The sequence below is a fragment of the Pseudorca crassidens genome, chromosome 2 (assembly GCF_039906515.1).
Source record: "Pseudorca crassidens isolate mPseCra1 chromosome 2, mPseCra1.hap1, whole genome shotgun sequence".
In the NCBI taxonomy this organism is placed as follows: domain Eukaryota; kingdom Metazoa; phylum Chordata; class Mammalia; order Artiodactyla; family Delphinidae; genus Pseudorca; species Pseudorca crassidens.
Window position 1 is genome coordinate 16061408 of NC_090297.1, and position 20126 is coordinate 16081533.

At 37.2% G+C, this 20126-nt stretch overlaps 1 protein-coding gene across 19 annotated transcripts in view; it reads right to left on the reverse strand.

Annotated features, from left to right (window-relative positions):
- Window positions 1–20126, reverse strand: part of EIF4G3 (eukaryotic translation initiation factor 4 gamma 3) — a 365407-nt gene that overhangs the window by 164298 nt on the left and 180983 nt on the right. For 5 of the 19 annotated variants that reach the window (XM_067722978.1, XM_067722940.1, XM_067722893.1 and 2 more), the window contains 6 exons: window positions 19143–19238; window positions 17625–17738; window positions 14052–14084; window positions 2729–2749; window positions 1627–1806; window positions 658–772 (listed from right to left, as the gene is read on the reverse strand). In XM_067722978.1, coding sequence (XP_067579079.1) covers window positions 658–772; window positions 1627–1806; window positions 2729–2749; window positions 14052–14084; window positions 17625–17738; window positions 19143–19172 — 493 coding nt within the window. In that variant the 5' untranslated portion in view covers window positions 19173–19238. Of the gene's footprint in view, window positions 1–657; window positions 773–1626; window positions 1807–2728; window positions 2750–14051; window positions 14085–17624; window positions 17751–19142; window positions 19239–20126 lie in introns of those variants that run through there. The other 14 variants (XM_067722985.1, XM_067722955.1, XM_067722949.1 and 11 more) reach the window with 8 other exon arrangements.

Below are 20126 nucleotides of genomic sequence, written 5' to 3' on the forward strand. Positions count from 1 at the left end.
CTTGGTGCTTGCTTCTCTACATTAAAAATACTTGTAATTTTTCAAGGCATTTCCATTTAACTAATCCTCAAAACCTCCCCATGACACAGATCTTACCAAAATTTTGCAGAAAAGGAATCACAGGTATACTGAGTTAAATTCAGTCATCCCATGTATATTCTCTAAGTGCCTACCAGTCACTGTTCTCTAGGTGCTAGGGATATAGCAGTAAACAAAACAAATAAAATTCCCTGCCTTCGTGGATATTACATTCTAGTGAGAAAACATTAACAAATGTTTTGGTAAATGGTGGTAAATGCTTAGAAAAAAAGAAATCATGGAAGGGAGATAAGGTATATTTATGCATTCAGCAAAAATCCAGCAACAATCTAGGTAATCATGAGCCAGCAGCAGACATCAGACTCTTGAGACATGGGCTTTTTGCAACAGAATTACCAGCTCCTTCAGAAGGTGTCATTAACTAAATGCGTTTCTATAATATTCTTTCCTTGTAAGCCGCTCTAAAAAAAAAAAAAGCTTTCAGGTCAGAACTGTTTGCAACATTTTATTTAAAAATCTTTCACACCACCAAACCTCACTACCTAAACTGACCTGCCAAACAACAAAATGGAATAAGCACAACAAACTAGCAGAAATTGCCTAATTTTTCATACTTACCATAAGCACTGGGGAAGTCCCCAGGTCCCGGTCCAGGATAAAAAGGACCTGGCCCTGGTGGTTGAACCGGATACTGCTGTGGGGGCCCAACATACGGAGGGCCACTATGACGGTACTGCAAGAGAGGGGTTACAGACATTTAGGAAGTAACATGAAGGTAGCTTACTATGGAAAAATAAAGGTGTGTGTGTGTGTGTGTGTGTGTGTGTGTGTGTGTGTGTGTGTGTGTGTGTGTGTGTGTGTGTGTGTGTGTGTGTGTGTGTGCGCGCGCATGTATGTGTGTATAAGAGAATCATTTAAAGGAGGTAAAGCCACTTTGTTAAACACATTCAAAACACCTGCTTGCCATTAAGATGCAATGAGTAGATAAACAACAAGGATTTACTGTATAGCACAGGGAACTATATTCAGTATCTTGTAATAACCTATAATGGAAAAGAATTGGAAAAAATGAATATACATATGTATAACCAAATCACTTTGCTGCACACCTGAAACGAACACAATACTGTATATCAAATATACTTCAATTAAAAAAAAAAGATGTAATGAGAATGGAAAAAAAAGGTGCGCCTTAGGTAAAGCCATACAGCAAATCAGGGCACAGGCAGACATCAGCTCATTGTAAAATTATTTCAGGCTGATAGCTTTCAATGACACTGAATAGTATTACTGGAACAGGTAGTTATGGACTCTATTTTAGAGCAGCTGGTTGTGGGTAAGGGATTGGGAGAAAGCTAGGATATAAAAACAATTTCTCTACCATCTTAGAAAATTTTAAGAGATGAAGAAATATCTCCTTATGATATTATGAAAAATGACAAAATGGCTTAGACTTACATCCAACAGAAAAGTTCACACGTCACTAAAAACCAAAGCTACCAGCCACCCTCCCTGTTCCCTCTGATGAGAATCTGAGTTAATCCCCACTCTGCTGATGGACCACACGGATCTGAGAGATTACTTTACCTGTGGTATACAGTACTGAGGACCCTGGGGCACTGGGTACGGCATGGGCAGGTGGTTAACCATCATGATGTGCTGATTGGCCTGATACACTGCAGTGGGTGTCTGTGCACCAGGACGAATGGAAGGACTGCTGTTCGGGATGGTAGCTCTAGGAGGCTGTATTTGAGGCCTCTGGAAAAACTGAGGAGGGGAGAAAAAAATATATATATATATTTTTTACAAAGGGCAGTATGTAAATTTTACTATCTTGAGCTTTCTCCTTTTTTCCACTTATAAAAGTCTTATCAACTTGAATTAGAAATACAACATACATAAAGAGAGACTTAATTGCCTATATCTGCGTTCACAAAAAGCATTCCACACGAGGCACAGCCACACCGATTCACGCTTTGATCAATGCTGTCACTCATTTGAAAACAGTAGGGCAGCCTCACTTTTAAAATGAAATCTCAGCTAATTTAAACTAAAAATTCCATACCATAAATTATTAGTTTTAAAATGTGTGGTAAAATATAACAAAAGGGACAGTTGGTATCTCTCTAAAAGTTGTTCTGTTGTATAAAAGCATTGCTTCTTTCATAAAGAGTAGATAGCTCATTATCAACTTATTAAAAATTAAAGTAGTCCCGTAAAAAACTACCATTCAAGTCATTTATAAAGTATTTAGAATATCAATAAATCTTGCTGGACATAAAGATTTTCATCTCAGTTTATCAAGGTCAAATTAAACTAAAACCATCTGTAGGGTTGTCACACGCTAATTGTCACATGATACGAAAAGCCTTCATTTTGCAAATAGTGGCAATCTCATACTAAACTGAACCCAATTTTGCTTTCTCAAATAGTTTGCAATAAAAGTGGAAAATCTAGACGGGCTTGAGAATGGTCTGGAAGGAGCACATCTCAAATCTTTCAAATGGTAACCAGTACTTGTGGTTGTTTATGGTTTTCACTGCAGGCTTAAAAGCCTTGAAACAATATACCAATAGTAAATTCCCACCGTGAATGCGTGTATTCACCAGCAGACAGTCAATCTCACTCTAATAATAATAATAAGAGAATAGAGAAATAAAGAGGCCATGCAGAACCAGTAGTTTGTTACCTGGATGGGTCTGAATCCTCCCTTCAATTATGAAGCAAGAAAGCAGCAGGAAACAGAAAGAAAGCCAATGGAAAAGCTTATAGATCAGTAGGAAGGGGTAGGACATAGCATGCAGCTCAACAAAAATATCTTTCTATTTAGTAATAATAGGAGAAGAAAGAAGATTAGAAAATCAGAATGACAATTCTCTACTTGAGAATTCAAGGGCACAAGAAACTGAAGAATCGAATGACATTTAATCAAAAGTAAATAAATCCAGTGGCAAAAATATTCTAATAGTAGCCAAAAGTATTAACAGCTTGAAAGGAAATGTATGCTTAGTGGACAAGTACCATTGGAACTACTGATTCCTACTCTTGGCTCTCCCCCATGATATGACTCAGCATTAGTTATTAAGCACCTCTATGATCTGCTCTCCATCTTCAATGGAGATGAGAGTTAACAGGAGAAGTGCCATTTGTTGCTTTTAAGTTTGCAAAAGTCCTAAGAAATACCTAAACCTTTCAACTTTTACCAGACTCCACATGACAGAAACTTGCTCTTTTCAGTTAACCAGGTATATAAGAGGCCACTTATAGCTTTAAAATGGGGAAATATAGTAATACTCTAAAAATGCTGTCTAGCTCCAAAGTCTCTTGAGTTGTCTCACAATTCCAGACATGAGTGTTGCTATTGGTCCAAATAACTGCAAGTTTGACCTTTGGGTCCACTCAGGTCTTATCATGTCCTACTCCTAAGCATCAAGCTACCCACAGGTGGTAGGAAGTAACTTGTCATCTTGTGCTGAATTGCAAGAATTGGGATCCAGTGCCCAAGGCTCATCCCCATTCAGCCCTCATACCCCAAGGGAAAGAAAGCCCTAAAGAGAATAAGTCACAGAAAAGCAACAGACAGTAAGGTATAGCAGGAGAATGAAGTGAATGGGGAAACCAGATGGGGGAAACTACAGAGAGTAGTTGGTGAAGATGAAAAGAAAATACAAGAGGCAAGGGTGATAACATAGGAACCTGGGCTGGGTCACAATGACAGCAATAGTCTTCAAGTTATCTCCACTGACACAGTTTTGGTGACAGACACAAGAATTTCTGTCATTTGCAACCAGGAACACTGGATTAGTAAACTTTCCAGGCTAGACTTCACTTCTCCTAATTACATAGCAGACAGAACCTATTATTCATCAATGTGAGCTGTGAACACATTTCAGGAATGAACTTAACCATTTTTATAACTCGGTGTATATATCACAGGAGCCACAAAACTGTTACAGGACTCAAGGAAAGGAGGGTCATTCACCTGGCTCAACTTACTGAGCACTACTAGATGTGAGCCACAGTGGATAAAAAGATTAATTCTGTAAGAATCTTTTCCATGAACTCTAGAGGGCAGGCAAGACAAGGAGAGTACTGAACGGATACAGGTGATGATCCACTGTGGTTATATTACCAACAAATTTTGTCAGAGTACTTATTGCCTTAAGACACATGGTGTTACGGGGAGGTGAGGGGGAGAGAGAGAGAGGAAACTAGTCCATTAACTTATGCAGAACAAGAAAAATAGGCATGGGTAAAGTTTTCCCATAAATACTTCTCTCACCACTATTTTCCAACTGTTCTGCTGGAATTTTTAACCAGCCTGTCTAGAATAACTGAGATTACATTTTATTCAAGGAGATTTCTGAATAGGATTAAGACTGTTTACTTAAGCTGCTCTGAAAGAGAAACAAACAAATGTTTCTAATGATACTCTTAATATCAACATACAGCCAAGCCAGTAAAACACAAAATTTGTGGTTATGTGGACATACCATATTTTTTTTTTTATAAACTAAGATTTCAGCTTTGAAGCTAAGTAGAAACTTGTATTAAACAGGAACACTAAATAACAACAATGAAGATTCATATAGTACTTTAAGCTACCAGGTACCACTCTAAGCACTTCACATATATCAATATATTAAGTTATCCTCACAACAAACCTCTAAGGCAGGTACTATTTTTAACACCACCATTAGATATATGGGGAAATTGAGGGACAGGGAGATTAAGTAACTTGCTAAAGGTCTGCCATGTGTAATTTAAACATATTCAGGTTCTGGGCCTGTACTTTTAACTGTTACACACTCTAACTCTCATGAAATGGAACATCCCTCATAATTTCAAACAAGTGACATCAGTCAGAAGAAATCTTTTCTTTTCAAAGGCTGAAGGGATGTGGCAGGACGTTTATCAAACTACACTGATGGGTAGCAGATCCCTCAATCGTAATTGATTTCTGGTAAGAAAACTCCATCAGTCACCTCATGAAATTCATGTTTATCATTCAGGAAAACAAATTTCTCCTACCTACAAGATTCTAATTCTCTATCTCCCTTAGAGTAACTGAAACTTGTTCATATGCTTTTTTATCCTTGGTACATTTAACAGGCCTACTTTTACTCAACTTCACTGCACTAAGATTTTTACTATGACAGGCTATTTGGAGCTTGTCTTTCCCTTTATAAAGTACACCATCTCTCTCTCTCTCTCTCTCTCTCTCTCTCTCTCTCTCTCTCTCTCACACACACACACACACACACACAAACACACACACACACACACACGAGGTTCTAATATCTCCAGGACTAGAAAAGGTGTAACGGTTGGACATGCAAAAAAATAAAAAGAAATGGATTCTCTTTTTTGTACTCCCTCCTAACCATTCAATTGTAAATATAGAATTAGATTTAATAGTTGGTAGGCACGGCAGCAAACCACAGCTTATTGAAAAGAGTGTGTGGATGTGAACAGGCTTTCCCAAACTGCTTGCAATGCTTCTGAATCCTTTTTCCTCTCCACTGAGTACTGAAGAATCATTAAAGGAATCAAACTATCCTGTTTTGGAAGGACAGTACAGGCCATTTAGTCTAACCATATACCTAAAGTTTGAATCTCTTATATGACATGCCTTTGAGGTTATGAGACTTTAGCAACTCAGGACACAGTTCCATTTCATTGTTAAATGGAGTTCTGACACTGCAAGAGTCTCTCCTTCTACTGGCTCCAAATCTATCCCTCTGTATCATCTACCCTCTGGTCTGACATCTATCCCCCAAAAATCACATCAAAGTCAAATCCTTCCTCTCCAGGAGTGACAAACCTCTGAGTTATCTGAAGACTGCCATCACTGCCAACTTACACATCACCATTTTTTGTTCCAAGCCAATCACCACCCTCCACCCCCTCTCCCTCCAACCGAGATTTTTAAATTCCCTAACCAGCTAACTCTTTTTTCTCAATCTTCTCCCACTGTTCAAAGTTCTCAAAGTAGAGAGCCAAACCTAAATATCCAGGTCTGCCCAGACCATACCAGGCCCTCATTCAATAAATATCTGTTGCTAAGTAAAGAAACAATATATCTCTTTTATTCTGGCCAACTCTGTTTCCATTAATGAACAAGAATCACAGGATCACAGGAGCTCTTTTGTCAACCACATTTTACTACCAATTAGTACTGAGTTACAATCATCTAAAATTCTTTAATATTCTTTATATATAACCTGGCAGTAAGTCATGCTCTTCATTTCTGTGTGTACTCTTATAGTTGTGTTTTGAAGTTCATATAGGAATCTAGTGTTTTATTCCTTTGAAAATTTATCTGGCTAATTTCAACCCATCATTTCAGATTACACAGATTTTTTTTTTGGATTCTAAATATATCATGCAATATCAAAACTACATGACCATCGGCAAATTTGACAGGCATGGCATTAATCCAAGTCACTGATAAAAGATGCTGAAACGGGACAGGTAAGGAGAAAAGAACCTTGTACAACGTATCATCTCAAAACTGGATTTCAATCTGTTTAGTCTTTTATCTTGCAATGGTCCACTAGTATGCCAGGAAAACAGCAGAGGAAGATGACAGCCCTCATTTGAGGTGGTACTTTGGGTAGCTCCAAAGGGCTAGGATACATTTAAAACAGAGGGTGAATTTATAGGGTACTTAAGATTGCTGACCTTCACAGAAACACTCTAGAAGCAAGAAGGAAAAAGTTACCTCTTGGAAAATTCTTCTAAAGACGTAGTAATTATAGCTTTACCAAAGTTTCCTGGCCAATAACAATGGTAATAAATGCTTTATGAAGATGCTGTTAATTTTTTTTTTTTTTTTTTTGGCCGTGCTGTGCAGCTTGCAGGATCTTAGTTCCCCAACCAGGGACTGAATCCAGGCCCTGGCAGTGAAAGTACCTAGTCCTAACCACTGGACCACCAGGGAATTACCCAGATGCTATTAATTAGACTATATCATTTTCTCATGACTTTGCTCTCTCGAATCATCAAAAGACAAAAATATCTCTAAAAAACTATATAATAACCAGAAATTCTTTGAAAAACACCTATTCATTTTCAATAACCAGGAAAAATCTTATTCAATCACATTAGTTCTTCCTATGTCAAAAACCACTGAGTACTTATTAATTTGCAAAGCAATAAAAACCATATGAAAAATATGTTTCTGAAATCCCTAGCTTTTTGCATATATAGTTCAACCTACTGGAGGGGTAAACAGTAAGAACCTCAATTAAGAATTTGTTAGGTTGGGACTTCCCTGGTGGCACAGTGGTTAAGAACCTGCCTGCCAATGCAGGGGACACGAGTTCGAGCCCTGGTCTGGGAAGATCCCACATGCCGCAGACCAACTAAGCCCGTGCACCACAGCTACTGAAGCCCGCACTCCTAGAGCCTGTGCTCCGCAACAAGAGAAGCCACTGCAATGAGAAGCCCGCACACCGCAACGAAGAGTAGCTCCCGCTCGCCAAAACTAGAGAAAGCCCGCGCACAGCAGCTAGAGAAGACCCAACGCAGCCAAAAATAAATTAATTAAGAAAAATTTTTAGGTTAATATCTTTTAAAAAAATTAAGTACTTAAGAAAAATGTTAGTGCTATGATTTTCTGACAAGTTAGAAAGGGACAAGTAGTAAAGAGTCCATATAATGGGATATCATTCAAGTATCAATCAGATATTCTGCTGACTTACAACAATTTATAATGAAGGTTATTCATGTAAAATTCTTTGTTTTCCTGCATGTAACACATATTATCACATAATTTAGTTTCACTAAGAATTAGGAAATGTAAGCCCTATAGCTGAACTGTCCAACAGGTAGCCACTAGCCACATTTAGTTACTTAAATTTAATTTAATTTAAAATTCAGTTCTTCAGCCACAATGCACAATTCAAGCACTCAATAGTTACATGTGGCTAGTAGCTACTACAGTGAACAGCACAGATACAGAAGAGCTTCTTCATCACAGAAAGTTCTATTAGACAGTGTTACCGTAGAGGATTATGTCAGATGGAGGAAAGAAACCCTTAAGGATTCTGGCAGGAAGAAGAAAGTGTTCTATCAGATCATAATGCAGAGTCTGGGAAACAAGCATCCTTGGAGAACACTTCATTCATAGGTAAAAATAGCTTGGGAAAGGGGAAAGGTAGGCTGTCTCACTGCTAAAGGAAACTGACACTTATCAAGGGCCTATTATGTGTCAGGCACTGTGGCAGGCTGGTACTTTTATTCGCCACAATACCCTTAGGAAACATTGTTATTATAACACCTCAATATAACATCATTTGTAAGCATATTTTATCCATTTCACAGATAAGAAAGCTTAAGTCCAAGGTTAGTCTGCAGAAAAGGTTAGACTGAATCCCAGTTATGCCAACTCCCAACCTATATTTTCTTCACTGTCTCTGCTGCAATCCTACAACTCCTTGTGAGAAAGGCACCAGATAAAACTGCCCATCACTGGCCTACATCAAGCTCTGAAAAATACAAGAGTTCTGGTGATGAGACTGCATAGATGCTTGGCCAGATTTCCTATCCATTAAATGCCAGGTCCTGATATGCCAGGTCTGGTCCCAGAGGCAAACCCAAAGCGTTCATTTATTTTATTTTCCACATCTAAGAAAATGTCTAGAGCAATACAAATATTTCTCTACCAAGGACTAGGACTTCAAATGTAACAGCACAACTTGGAGAACAGAAACCTTCAGAGGTCATAATTGGAGGGAGGGGATAAACATAAGCCAGCTGTTTCTTTTTTTTAAATCTTTTTGCAAAAAGAACCAAACTACAATAGGAAAACATGCATAGTTTCAATGCCTGCCCCAGGTAACATACTCCTTGATGCCAAACACTGTTTTTTTAAGAAGCTTATTATTTGTTTAAGCTAAATCCAATTAATTCGAACATTATGTGAACTAAAATCACATATCAACATACTGCAAAATGTTTTTGTTCCACAAACACTTTAAAATACCAATTCCCTGGTTTTCCTCATAATGCAAAGACTATTCAGCCATAGTGTGTAACCAACGCTTGCTATTTCTTGTGAAATCCAAAAGTAAAATAAGGACAGGAACATAAGTAACTTTAAACCACAATTACACAAACTTCAATGACCAAAGACATGAAGTTAGTAACACAAGCCAGATCTACATTATACCAAGTCACTTGTTTTAATTCTGGGTGTACGTTCTGTTCTTTCAGTTTCTAATTACCTTGGGATTTTCAAATATCAGAATAAAAATAGTTGACATATTTCTAAAGCCAAGAGTGTTCTGCATATAAAATAACTTAGGACTACTTTCTTTTACCTTTGAAGAAAACTGTATTCTAAGCTAAAGCTCTCTTCAGATTATAAAATGCAAAAAGAATAGAACATCCTTATTAATCTAAAGAAACCCTGCAAAAGCCAAAAATTAATTGTACCAGGAAGATGATGTGGCTGACATAATACTAATTAGAACTTGATATCCCTGACTTGAGGGACTCAAAAAGAGCCCCGGTTGGCCACACACAAAGATCATCTAAATAAAAGCAGTTCCAAGAAACATACACATCCTATAGCAGTTTCTTGGTTGTATTAAACTAAAAACGTTTACCATCTAAAATCTTGTTATTTGTCTCATTTCAATTCTGATAACTTCATTTTACAAAGAAAAAATATATAGGTTCTAGATTACTAGATTATTAGTTTTCTTTTCCCAAGCAATTACCTTCAAATAGCTCATCTAAATAACTACTGATTTTTTTTTTTTTGCATCGTTTTGCCAACTAAAAATTGGCACCTGTCATCTGCCTCTACAAGGATTAAATCACAAGCTGCTGCAGCCGCTGACCTTCAATACACACTGAAAGGAGTTCAGGGTGGAGATCAGGAATGAGGCCTTCTGTGCTCTGGGGAAAAACTGGCAGAACAGGCCTTTAGATAGATATTTTCAGGAGAAGATTTTATGAGCCCAATACTTGCATCTCCTCATATCTAGAAAAGCACTAAAATCATTCATGGTGACGTCTGCTCCTCGTGACTAGCAGTAACCTTCACGAGACTAGCAGCAACATTCTGCAGAAAAACATGTGCTTGATTACATGTACTCCTCCTTCACCAAAATCACATATATAACTGACCTTCCCCCCCTCTACCTCTTTGGAGGAGTTTCTCAGAGCTATCTGAGATGCTGTCTCCCAGGCTACAGCCCTCATTTTGCCCCAGATAAAACTGCACTTACAACGCTCACCTTGTGCATTATATTTAGTCAACAGTTTATAGAACCAATTGTTACTAAACATCCACGAGAAGTTATGTATTTACTATGGGACTTTAGAATCATCAATCATAGGAAACATCATCCAGCATCAAATTATTTTGTAAAAAAACTAAGATCAAAGCATGAAAGGACATATGATTGGAAAGGTAGTCACTGATGAATAATTTAATAAAGGAGAAATGAGAAATCTATTCACTAATTCTAACTAGTCAAGACTAACTCTAACCCTTGATTTAATTCCTTCTGGCCAAAGCAAACAGCCGTAGATGAAAAAACCATTTGGGCCTTCAACTTTGAGTCTTAATCACAACAAACTAAAAATATCCCAGGACAAAGATGTTTTCCCTTAAAAAATGTATTTTCTGTATACCACTCAACTTTTGTTATCAACTGTATTGTTTTCATTATGCAAGCCTCTATATGTCTTGTTTTGTATTATGAGCATGAATCCATGCTTCTCCATGAACCTCTTAGGGTTTAGGTCTCTATCTGGCTTAGGTTTGAGAGGAAGATCTCTTAAATACAGACTTCGGCCAGGGATTCTTAAATGGGAAATAGCATCACCTCCACAGAGTGTATCTGGAAATGTAGGAAGGTGTATTTTGTTTTGTTTTTTAAATCGTCACTGGGGGAATTCCACTGGCATGTATGGCCCAAAAGTTGCTAAAGGAACTGCAATATACAGGGCAGTTTTTCATAACTGGTTATTCCATCCAAAATGCCAATACCAACTCCACAGGGAAATAAGCCGAACTGGCTCCTACATTCATGGATACAAGACAGCAAACTCTTCCTAACAGTGTACTCCATGCTGTTCCACAACACCGGTTCAACTACATGCTGCTCAGCAGTGTCACTTCAACCACACTCTCCCCTTCTCTATTTCTCCAAGGTAGCTACTGCAGAAGCCTGAGCCAAGGTTATGTATTTCCTTACTCACTCAATTCTGTGAGGTATAAGGAAAAAAATTTTAATTGTATTTAGGAAGGAAGAATACTAGAGTAAAAGCGGCCAGCTAACCGAAGTTTTTGTATCCAAAAGCAATGCTCTGGATTTATGCTGCATCTCAAGAACCCATCTTCAAGAACTAGTGTGGGGCGCTTCCCTGGTGGCGCAGTGGTTGAGAATCCGCCTGCCGATGCAGGGGACACGGGTTCGTGCCCCGGTCCGGGAAGATCCCACATGCCGCGGAGCGGCTGGGCCCGTGAGCCATGGCCGCTGAGCCTGCGCGTCCAGAGCCTGTGCTCCGCAACAGGAGAGGCCACAACAGTGAGAGGCTGGCGTACCGCAAAAAAAAAAAAAACTAGTGTGGGTTTCTTGCTAACAGATAAATAATAAATATATATACATATATAGTTCTACTCTTTTAATGGTTGAAACATGCTGTAATTTCACAAGCATCATCCTACAAATTAATGAAGGATAATCTGCCAATACTTTTCTTTGAGACATATTACACGTGAAAAATGATTTCAGCATAGAAATTAACCTTTTCTCAGTAAGATTTCTTACAGTTTTCCTTGGTTGTTGGAATTAAATAAAGACAAAATGTATCACAAACCTTTAGGCTCAGAAGAAAATTTTAAAAAATAGATTTTCCCGGGCTTCCCTGGTGGCGCAGTGGTTGAGAATCTGCCTGCCAATGCAGGGGACATGGGTTCGAGCCCTGGTCTGGGAGGATCCCACATGCCGCAGAGCAACTAGGCCTGTGAGCCACAACTACTGAGTCTGCGTGTCTGGAGCCTGTGCTCCGCAACAAGAGAGGCCGCGATAGTGAGAGGCCCGCGCACCGTGATGAAGAGTGGCCCCTGCTTGCCGCGACTAGAGAAAGTACTCGCACAGAAACGAAGACCCAACACAGCCAAAAATAAATAAATTTTTAAAAAAAGGCACACCTGGTATTCTTAAAAAAAAAAAAAAAAAGATTTTCCCAAAGATGACAATATATAAAGGCTTAAACACAACTTCCCTATCTGAGGACCACTGCAACTGAACCCAAGTAATAGAAACAGCCTTATATGAAGGAGCTCAGAAAACGTTTTACTGAATCACTAGTTTCTTTTTACTCTGCTTCTTGAACAGACATCTTCCAACTTTCTGTCAGGAGTAACTGGCTTTACCCCTGACTGAAATGTAAACCCTGTCTTTTTTATGGCCCTTGACTAGATCTGTTACCAAAAAAATGTATAATCAATCTTTTTACCTAAGAGATTATCTATTTTTTTAATTATTAGTAATCTTATCCCCTAGATTCGTAGTATATGTCACTCTGCTAATCATTTTATTTGTATTATCTCATTTACTCTTCACATTAGTCCTGAGATGGTATTGATACTGTCCCCATTTTACAGATGAGAAAACTGAGGCTGAGAGCAGTAAGTAGATTGCCCAAGAACACCCAGTTAATAAGGAAGAGTTAAATCTAGGTCTAGCTGACATCAAAGTCCAAGCTCTTAAAGTATTTTAACTATGCTATCTCTATCGAGTAAAAGATACCCCTGAGTTTTCTTTATCAAATCCAAAGAATTGCCATCCTCTTCATACAACCACCTCTGAGTTCTCCTGCAAAATGCCTTTAACACCTCAGAATCTGCTTGGCTTTTACATCGTCCAAATTGGAAAGACTGTATTTTGAGAAGTAGAGCTTTGTATTAAATCACTGCTAGATAATGAAAGGCTTCAATTAAACAATAACCATTTACTCAGTAATAAGAATTCTAAATATGATACCACAGGTAAACGCTGGTAATATTCCTCTCATTTTATCAAACCATACCAAGTTGCATGACGATATTAAAAATAGCCAACCCTTCCTGGCTGCTTATTTTATGGTAGCTGACTTACATATATTATCTGTGATGGAAAGGGTATTTACCCCATTTTACATATGAGGAAACTGAGGCTCAGAAAAAGAACTGCTTAACTCAGCTGGTAGGTTACACAGTAGACTGGTAATATAAACCCAGATCTATCAGATTTAGAATTTAGTAGGCTCTTTCTACTACAGAATGAGAAAATGTTTCAGAACACTTTGGGGAAAAAACTCTGCAAGTCTTTTTCTTTCTCCCAAACCATCCCTTCTAGTATATTCCTGCTAAATAAACTAGTGTCTGCATATACATTTTTGAAATTTTAATTTATACAATTACTTCATTTAAAAGAACAAATAGGCTAAAAATATTAAAACTAAATAAGGTATCTATTTTCTATATATCCTAAGAATAAAGATAATTCTATGCAGCAAATGAATGTATATTATAGTTAATGAATCTGTTATTAGGTCTAAGTTAGTAACTGAGATTAAGTGGTTTTAGAAATACTAATGCTATTTTATACACATCAATACAGGTTACATCAGGATGTTAACAGAAAACCCCTAGAATGTTGCCTATTCCATTCAGTTAAATTTAAACTTAATACAGGTATCCACAAAATCTGTAATGGCTTAATATATCTAAACATTTTCAAGGTCCTCTAAATTCAGAGCAATTATTTTTTGGAAAGTAAAAAAACTCTATTATTTTTAAACTGTGTAATAAACAGAAGGAAATTGGTTTGTTAATAACAAAATGCTGTGAAATACAAAAAGTACTGCATTACCTCAGACCGAAGCTACTCCGGAAAAGACTGGTTTGAGTGGGTCCATGGAATGGCAGCATTCTAAGAGTCAGAAACTACTAAAGCCCCCACCTATTAGTTAAGGGTAATAGTGAAGGGGCAAGGGTACAGTACCTGATGATGGGCAGGTCGAGGCCCCGCTGCAAACTGAGAAAAGGAGGGAAAACAAACACAAAAGGAAAGGCACAAAGAGTCAGAAACACCACAACAAAAACCAAAATGTCACACATTATGCCAAAAGAAATAAAACCCACAAGAAAAAAAAAACACAAACAGTCAAAGCTTTGCTGCAGGACAGTGACAGACAGGTACTGAGAGTCAAGAGGTTAACACCTCTACCAGAAATAGTTTGCCATTTATCAGCTGGGAGAGAAACAGCTAAGCTGTTAGGCACATAAAGGTGCTTCTCTGATAGGAATTTTTTTAAACCCTAAAATAAAACAAAAGAAAGTTTGAAACACTAAGTGGTTATATTAAGACAAACATATGAAAAGTCAACTATGCTTATGCAACTGATATAACTAGAGGGAATGAGAAATGCTTTTATATTACAAGAAATAGCCAGGAGGTAATTATAATGTCCAGCAGGAAATAAAGAATGTAATAGGATGGATTTCAAATTTACTTAAGTTAAATGGATATCTCACACACGAAATGGAAATTTCAGTATCTTCCTTTGTTTCTTGGAGTTAAAGATTAAAATTTATCTATTATAAATATATAAGCATATATAAATATATATAAAATATATTTATGATCTATAAATATATGTAAATATACAAATAATTATATATATTTAAATTCAATTAACTAGTAATGTTTAATACCAGGCATATGAAAGCGAACAGTAGTAAAGAACATCATTCTGTAACATTAGTAATCAAAGCGGTACTATTATAAGCTCAAGAAGAAAAAAAGAGTAAAAGAAGTCAAATCTCTCAATTACTATTTATACACAACAGCACAAGACTGTATACATGTACCTACTGCTATCTGATATTGAGAATAAAAGCCAAAGAAAACCTAACTTCTTAGCTAAATCATAGAGTACTTGAAAGCGGGTAACACATATTCCAACTCTTACTTTCACTAACTTAGAATGGAAGAAAAAGCTTTTTCACCCATCAAATTTTAAATACAAAATCTCTAAGATCAAATAATTCTTCATCAGAGCAAAACTGGGCTTCCAAAGTGATTTTACTAAAAAGAACAGAGGAATTATTCGGGCCCATAGAGTCATGTACTGGCTACCTACACATTAACTACTGAAACGTTAACCACCCTCTTTAACAGTTAACCGAAAATATTTAGCGAGCAGTTTTGAATGCAAACCTTACAAGGATTTTACTTAAAACATTTAAAAAGCTAAAATACATATTTTCCTTCCGTTGTTTGAGCCTTCCTTCCGTTAGCTCATTATAATGGGTTATCCAGACTGAAGATGAACTAAGAAACAAATCCTCATACTCAGAATTTAAGTTACCCACAATAGCATATGCAAGAGATTTGGAATTATTTCCTCCACTGCCATTACTTAATGTAAAAAATTTTCAAGAAATTGCAGTGGGTCACAAGCCACAATGTAGGAGATGACTGAAGACAGCTCTATCAAGAATTTACCTTAGAAGCTAAAATGTATACCTATTATTTAAGTAATGAAAAGTACCTTAACATATTTTGAAGTTATTCAATACAACTTAATGAGCTCTCCACGACCTGTACGATTACAGTGTGTTAGCTAGCCATTAGATCTGCTAACAACCACTGTAAAATAGTTTTTCAGAATGATGATAATGGCAGCTACTGTTCTTGCAGAACATTTTCTCTTCCAAGAAACTGATGTCTGATATTTTCAGTTTTCCAACTATGAAAAGAACACAGATCAAACCTCTACTATGGACATTAAGCTTCAAGAATAGGTTAACACCACCCAGGTGGTATTAAAGTGGGAGGGTAGAAGTGAGATGTTTCTTCATGACACTTTTGAAGGAAATGGGAGAGAAGGGCCACGTTAAAAAATTAACCTTAGTACAGTAGTACCTGTCTTATCACTGTTCCACAGAAAGGCCCCATTTCTAAGGCTCTAAAATAAAAGTTGAAACTTTATATATTTGGAATGTTCCAGTCAAAAGAGAATTTTCTATGAGCAAGAGGAGTACCTTATAAAATTACACATATATTAAAAAAAAAAAGTTAGTGGGAAAGTACCCTAGTCTATTTTGCACTAGTCACCATTGGCTATTGAGTTTTTCATTTGTAATGACAATAGTCTTAATCCTATGGGTAACTGTAAGCAACAGAACAAACTGTAGTCGCTGCTGGCTCATATTAAAAATAGAAACTTTTGTTTCTTTTTCTTTTTTTTTTCTTTTTAAAGAGGGGTCTTTAAGATGGTGAGGACTGTAGATATTAAGGAAAGCAATCTTCTGTGAACTTGGATCCAACGTTAATGCCACCCACTCACCCACCCACCCACTCACTCTTCTGTGCACAGTTGGTAACTGAGCATGGCCAACATATATTGATATAACTTTGGCACTTAGCACCACAGAATATAAAAATAACCAATGGTTACAGGTTACTGCAAAAGCCAAACTGTCCCCCTCTCCCGATTAAGCATTCAATAGTTTCACTATTTTGGAAGCTATTTAAAAAAAAATTACAGTTTAAAGAGTTCCAATACAACCAGAAAATGGAACATATAGGTAGCTTATCACTATTTTTTTTACTTTTAAACAAGACTTTCAACAATATAAATTTAACTAAGATACTAAGTATCAAGTAGAAATACAGGCACAAAGATCACCTCAAGGAGGGAGGGGGGTCACTTGAAGCCAGTTGGATTGCAAAGGCAGCTGTCCAGGGAAGAACAGAGAAGCCTAAACTGTGCAATTGCCAATGGCCCATTAATGCAGAAATAGAACGGAGTAAGCTTAGCTGCTGAGAGAGTCCCTTGGAGAAAGCCATGGAGAGAGTCCCTTCCTTAGTGCAACAGCTTACCTCTCCTCACCAGTTGGGATAGCTGTGGGATGGATGAGACTAGACTATGGCAACTTGGGATGTCAGAAGAAATGCAACCCTGCCAAATTCCAAACCCAACTTCACCCTCCCAGCACCAACACAAATGAAGCAAAGAAAACTGGACCCAAAACAACAAGCAAGAGTAGTGTGGGGTCTGCTAGTCTTGCACTTGTTTTGGGATATGTAATGGAATGTTATGTGTGTGGTTTTTAGTAATGGGGGTGGTAATGGTCACTAGCAGAGCAGATGGTAAAAATTGCATAGAGGATAGTGTCTGAAGAGTTTATGACCACAGAAAAATGGCTGACAACTATAGACAGTTTTCCCCTTGATATTCAATTATAAAATGGAAAGAGGGAAAAAGAAGCCTTGAAATTTATCTTTTAAAATCAAATTCATCTGAAAGGGATATCCCTCTTCAAGTTTAAAATAAAGAAGAATCTAAACCCCAAATTACTCCTGTCTAATTCCCAATAGAGAAGACCCACCCAATTTGTTATTCTTTTCCCCACTATGCCTGGCAAAAACTGCCATGCTAGGTTAGACTTTCAGAGAGGAAGCAATCAGTGCATTTGTGTTCATCAGCCAATAAATGGATGTGGTCAAAAATAATGAGTGCCAGAGGCACCACTGCCTGCAAGAAGTACAGTTTGTTATATTGCTTACAATGCAGTATTTTATCCAGCCTCTTCCAGCCAAGGACCTGTAAACGGGAGTCTGTTCCAAAACCTTCCTCCTCTTCCAGTTGTCTGTGCAATGTATTGGCACTGTTCTGCTGGGCTGTCAAAAAAACTGGTTTAGAGATGCAGCTCTTCAGTCAGGTTTTGCGCCAGTTCTAACCATGTAAATTTAATTTTCTTTTATTTTTCCCCAATAATTATAAAAGGGGTAAAGGGGTAAAAAGGGCCATAGAATCCTTTGCAATAAGAGCTTACCACAACGTTCCATGTTTAATGATTAGAACTGGGGCCTATCTAAATTAATCTGGTGAGATCTCAGGCCCATTCCCAGTAGTCAAGTGTTCACATTCCCAAACCACTCTCAGAACAAAACTTGCATCAGACATCTTGTTGACCATTTCGGCAAAAAAACCCAAAAAACAAACAAAAAAACCCAGACAAGCAAACGGCCAACTAGGACCAAAGTTCCACCTCCTTAGAATGGTTCCACCCCCTGGGAAGAACCAGGATCTAAGAACAGTATTGGAGAAGAGGGCAATAGGGAAAAGGAAGGTAGGAGGAGGATAAGAAAGAGATTACATTTTGGTGAAGTCTGTGATCTCCTAGTTCTTTGAGCAATTCTATCACATATTTCAATATTCCTAAATTCATGCATAAAACCAAATGAACAGGAGCTAATGCAATGAAATATTCCTGTACTACAGGCGAAAAAGCAAAGGTGGAGAACCAAAAGAAGATCCCTGTATTCTGAGGAAAACACAGAGCTGAGATACAAGTAGGGGTGTGAGAGACAATGTGAGATGTTACAGAAGCACCTTCTAGCAAAAACTAATCATGCAGGGCAGGAAACAACATTCTAAGGAATGGAGAGCTGAAGCCACTGTACACTTTTGTGAAACAGAAGGATGAACCTTGAGTAAATTCTCAGTCTCTGAAATACTTATTGCAATCCATGTAAAAGATGAGCAAAGAGGATGATAGCATTTATACTTGTATGACAATTTATTTACCGTCTGAAGAAATAAATACACTATTGGTGTAAGTCATGCATATGTCCACACATTCAAATAGTTAGAACTGATCTAGTAACAACGATTCAGAAGTCTTACTTCCCAAAACACTGGAATTTCAGAGTCCAATTAATGAAATTTAATTTACTTTCAAAATCATGCTTTACACTTCTCCTGAATTTTGAACAGTACAAATAACAAATTAAGAGCTGAGATGAAGTGAACTTGAATGCAACCAGAACTTGAATGACACAGAAAAGTAAAAGAAGATTAAAAGCTCCATTTCTTCTTGTTCTTAATAAATTCAAATTATTCCTATAGGAAAGGTCTGAAAATGCAATGCTATCCAATAATAATAGTAATAATAATTTAAAAAATTATTTTGGTAAAAATTTTCCAAAATCGAGTAAAAATATTAGCCAAAAGAACCTAAGCTACTACAAACACAAACTTAGGTGGAGAATATTCTCTAGAACAAGTTTCTGCTTACTTACCGGAGAACGGGTCTGAGGTTGTGAATTCATTGTCTGAGGAGCTTGAGGGTATACCAACGTGGTTGGACCTGCATTCTGTCCAGAGGGATAAGGGGTCTGTCAAAGAATGGCAAGAACAATATCATAACGTGAGTAAATATGGCATAGTAACTCAAATTCAAAGCGTTCAAAAGTTTAGGAAAGTGTTTATTAATGTTGTTTACAGCTCTACTTTTAAAAACTTATTTTTATCACAATATCCAGCAATTCAGAATCAGTGCAGCTTTTTTAGAAGTTTTCTTAAATCTCCTGATGAGAAGCAATTTCATCACACTACTCAGAACGGTGAGCAATTTAAAACTTATGAATAATTTATTTCTGGAAGTTTCCATGTAGTATTTTCAGACTGTGGTTGACTGCCGTTAACTGAAACCTCGGAAAGTGAAATTGCAGATAAGGGGGGAATACTGTACTTTATACTGAAGCATAAACTTCTGGCTGTCAAGATAATACACACAGAATTGAGATGTACCCCTTATGAAAACAGAGAAATCTCTTTCTACACTTCAGAAAGTTACATAAGAACTTAGCCCTCTCATAACTAGTGTATTACAGAAAGGAACAGCAGCCCATTTTTTTCACAGAAGACGCTGAAAACATGCATGCTGGCCATATTTGATCTTATTCAAACTTTTCACCAATATCTTCAACACTAGAGCCATATAAGTAAACACACAACTAACTGCAAAAGAAGTATGTGAATTAACATTCAGGCTCAAGTTCTTTCATTGAGTAATACCACCCTTACTGTCCACACATAGCTGATGCTCTATCAATACTGAAACTCTATCATTGCTCTCAAAATGAATATTAATAAAACAAAGAATTTATTTTCCTTTAGCTTGGAATTACTCTTTTAAACAAAAAATAATCAAGTACTTCTCATATTTAAATTGTATGTATGAAAAGAGCTGATGCATACTCTGTACACAAGCAGTTTCACCT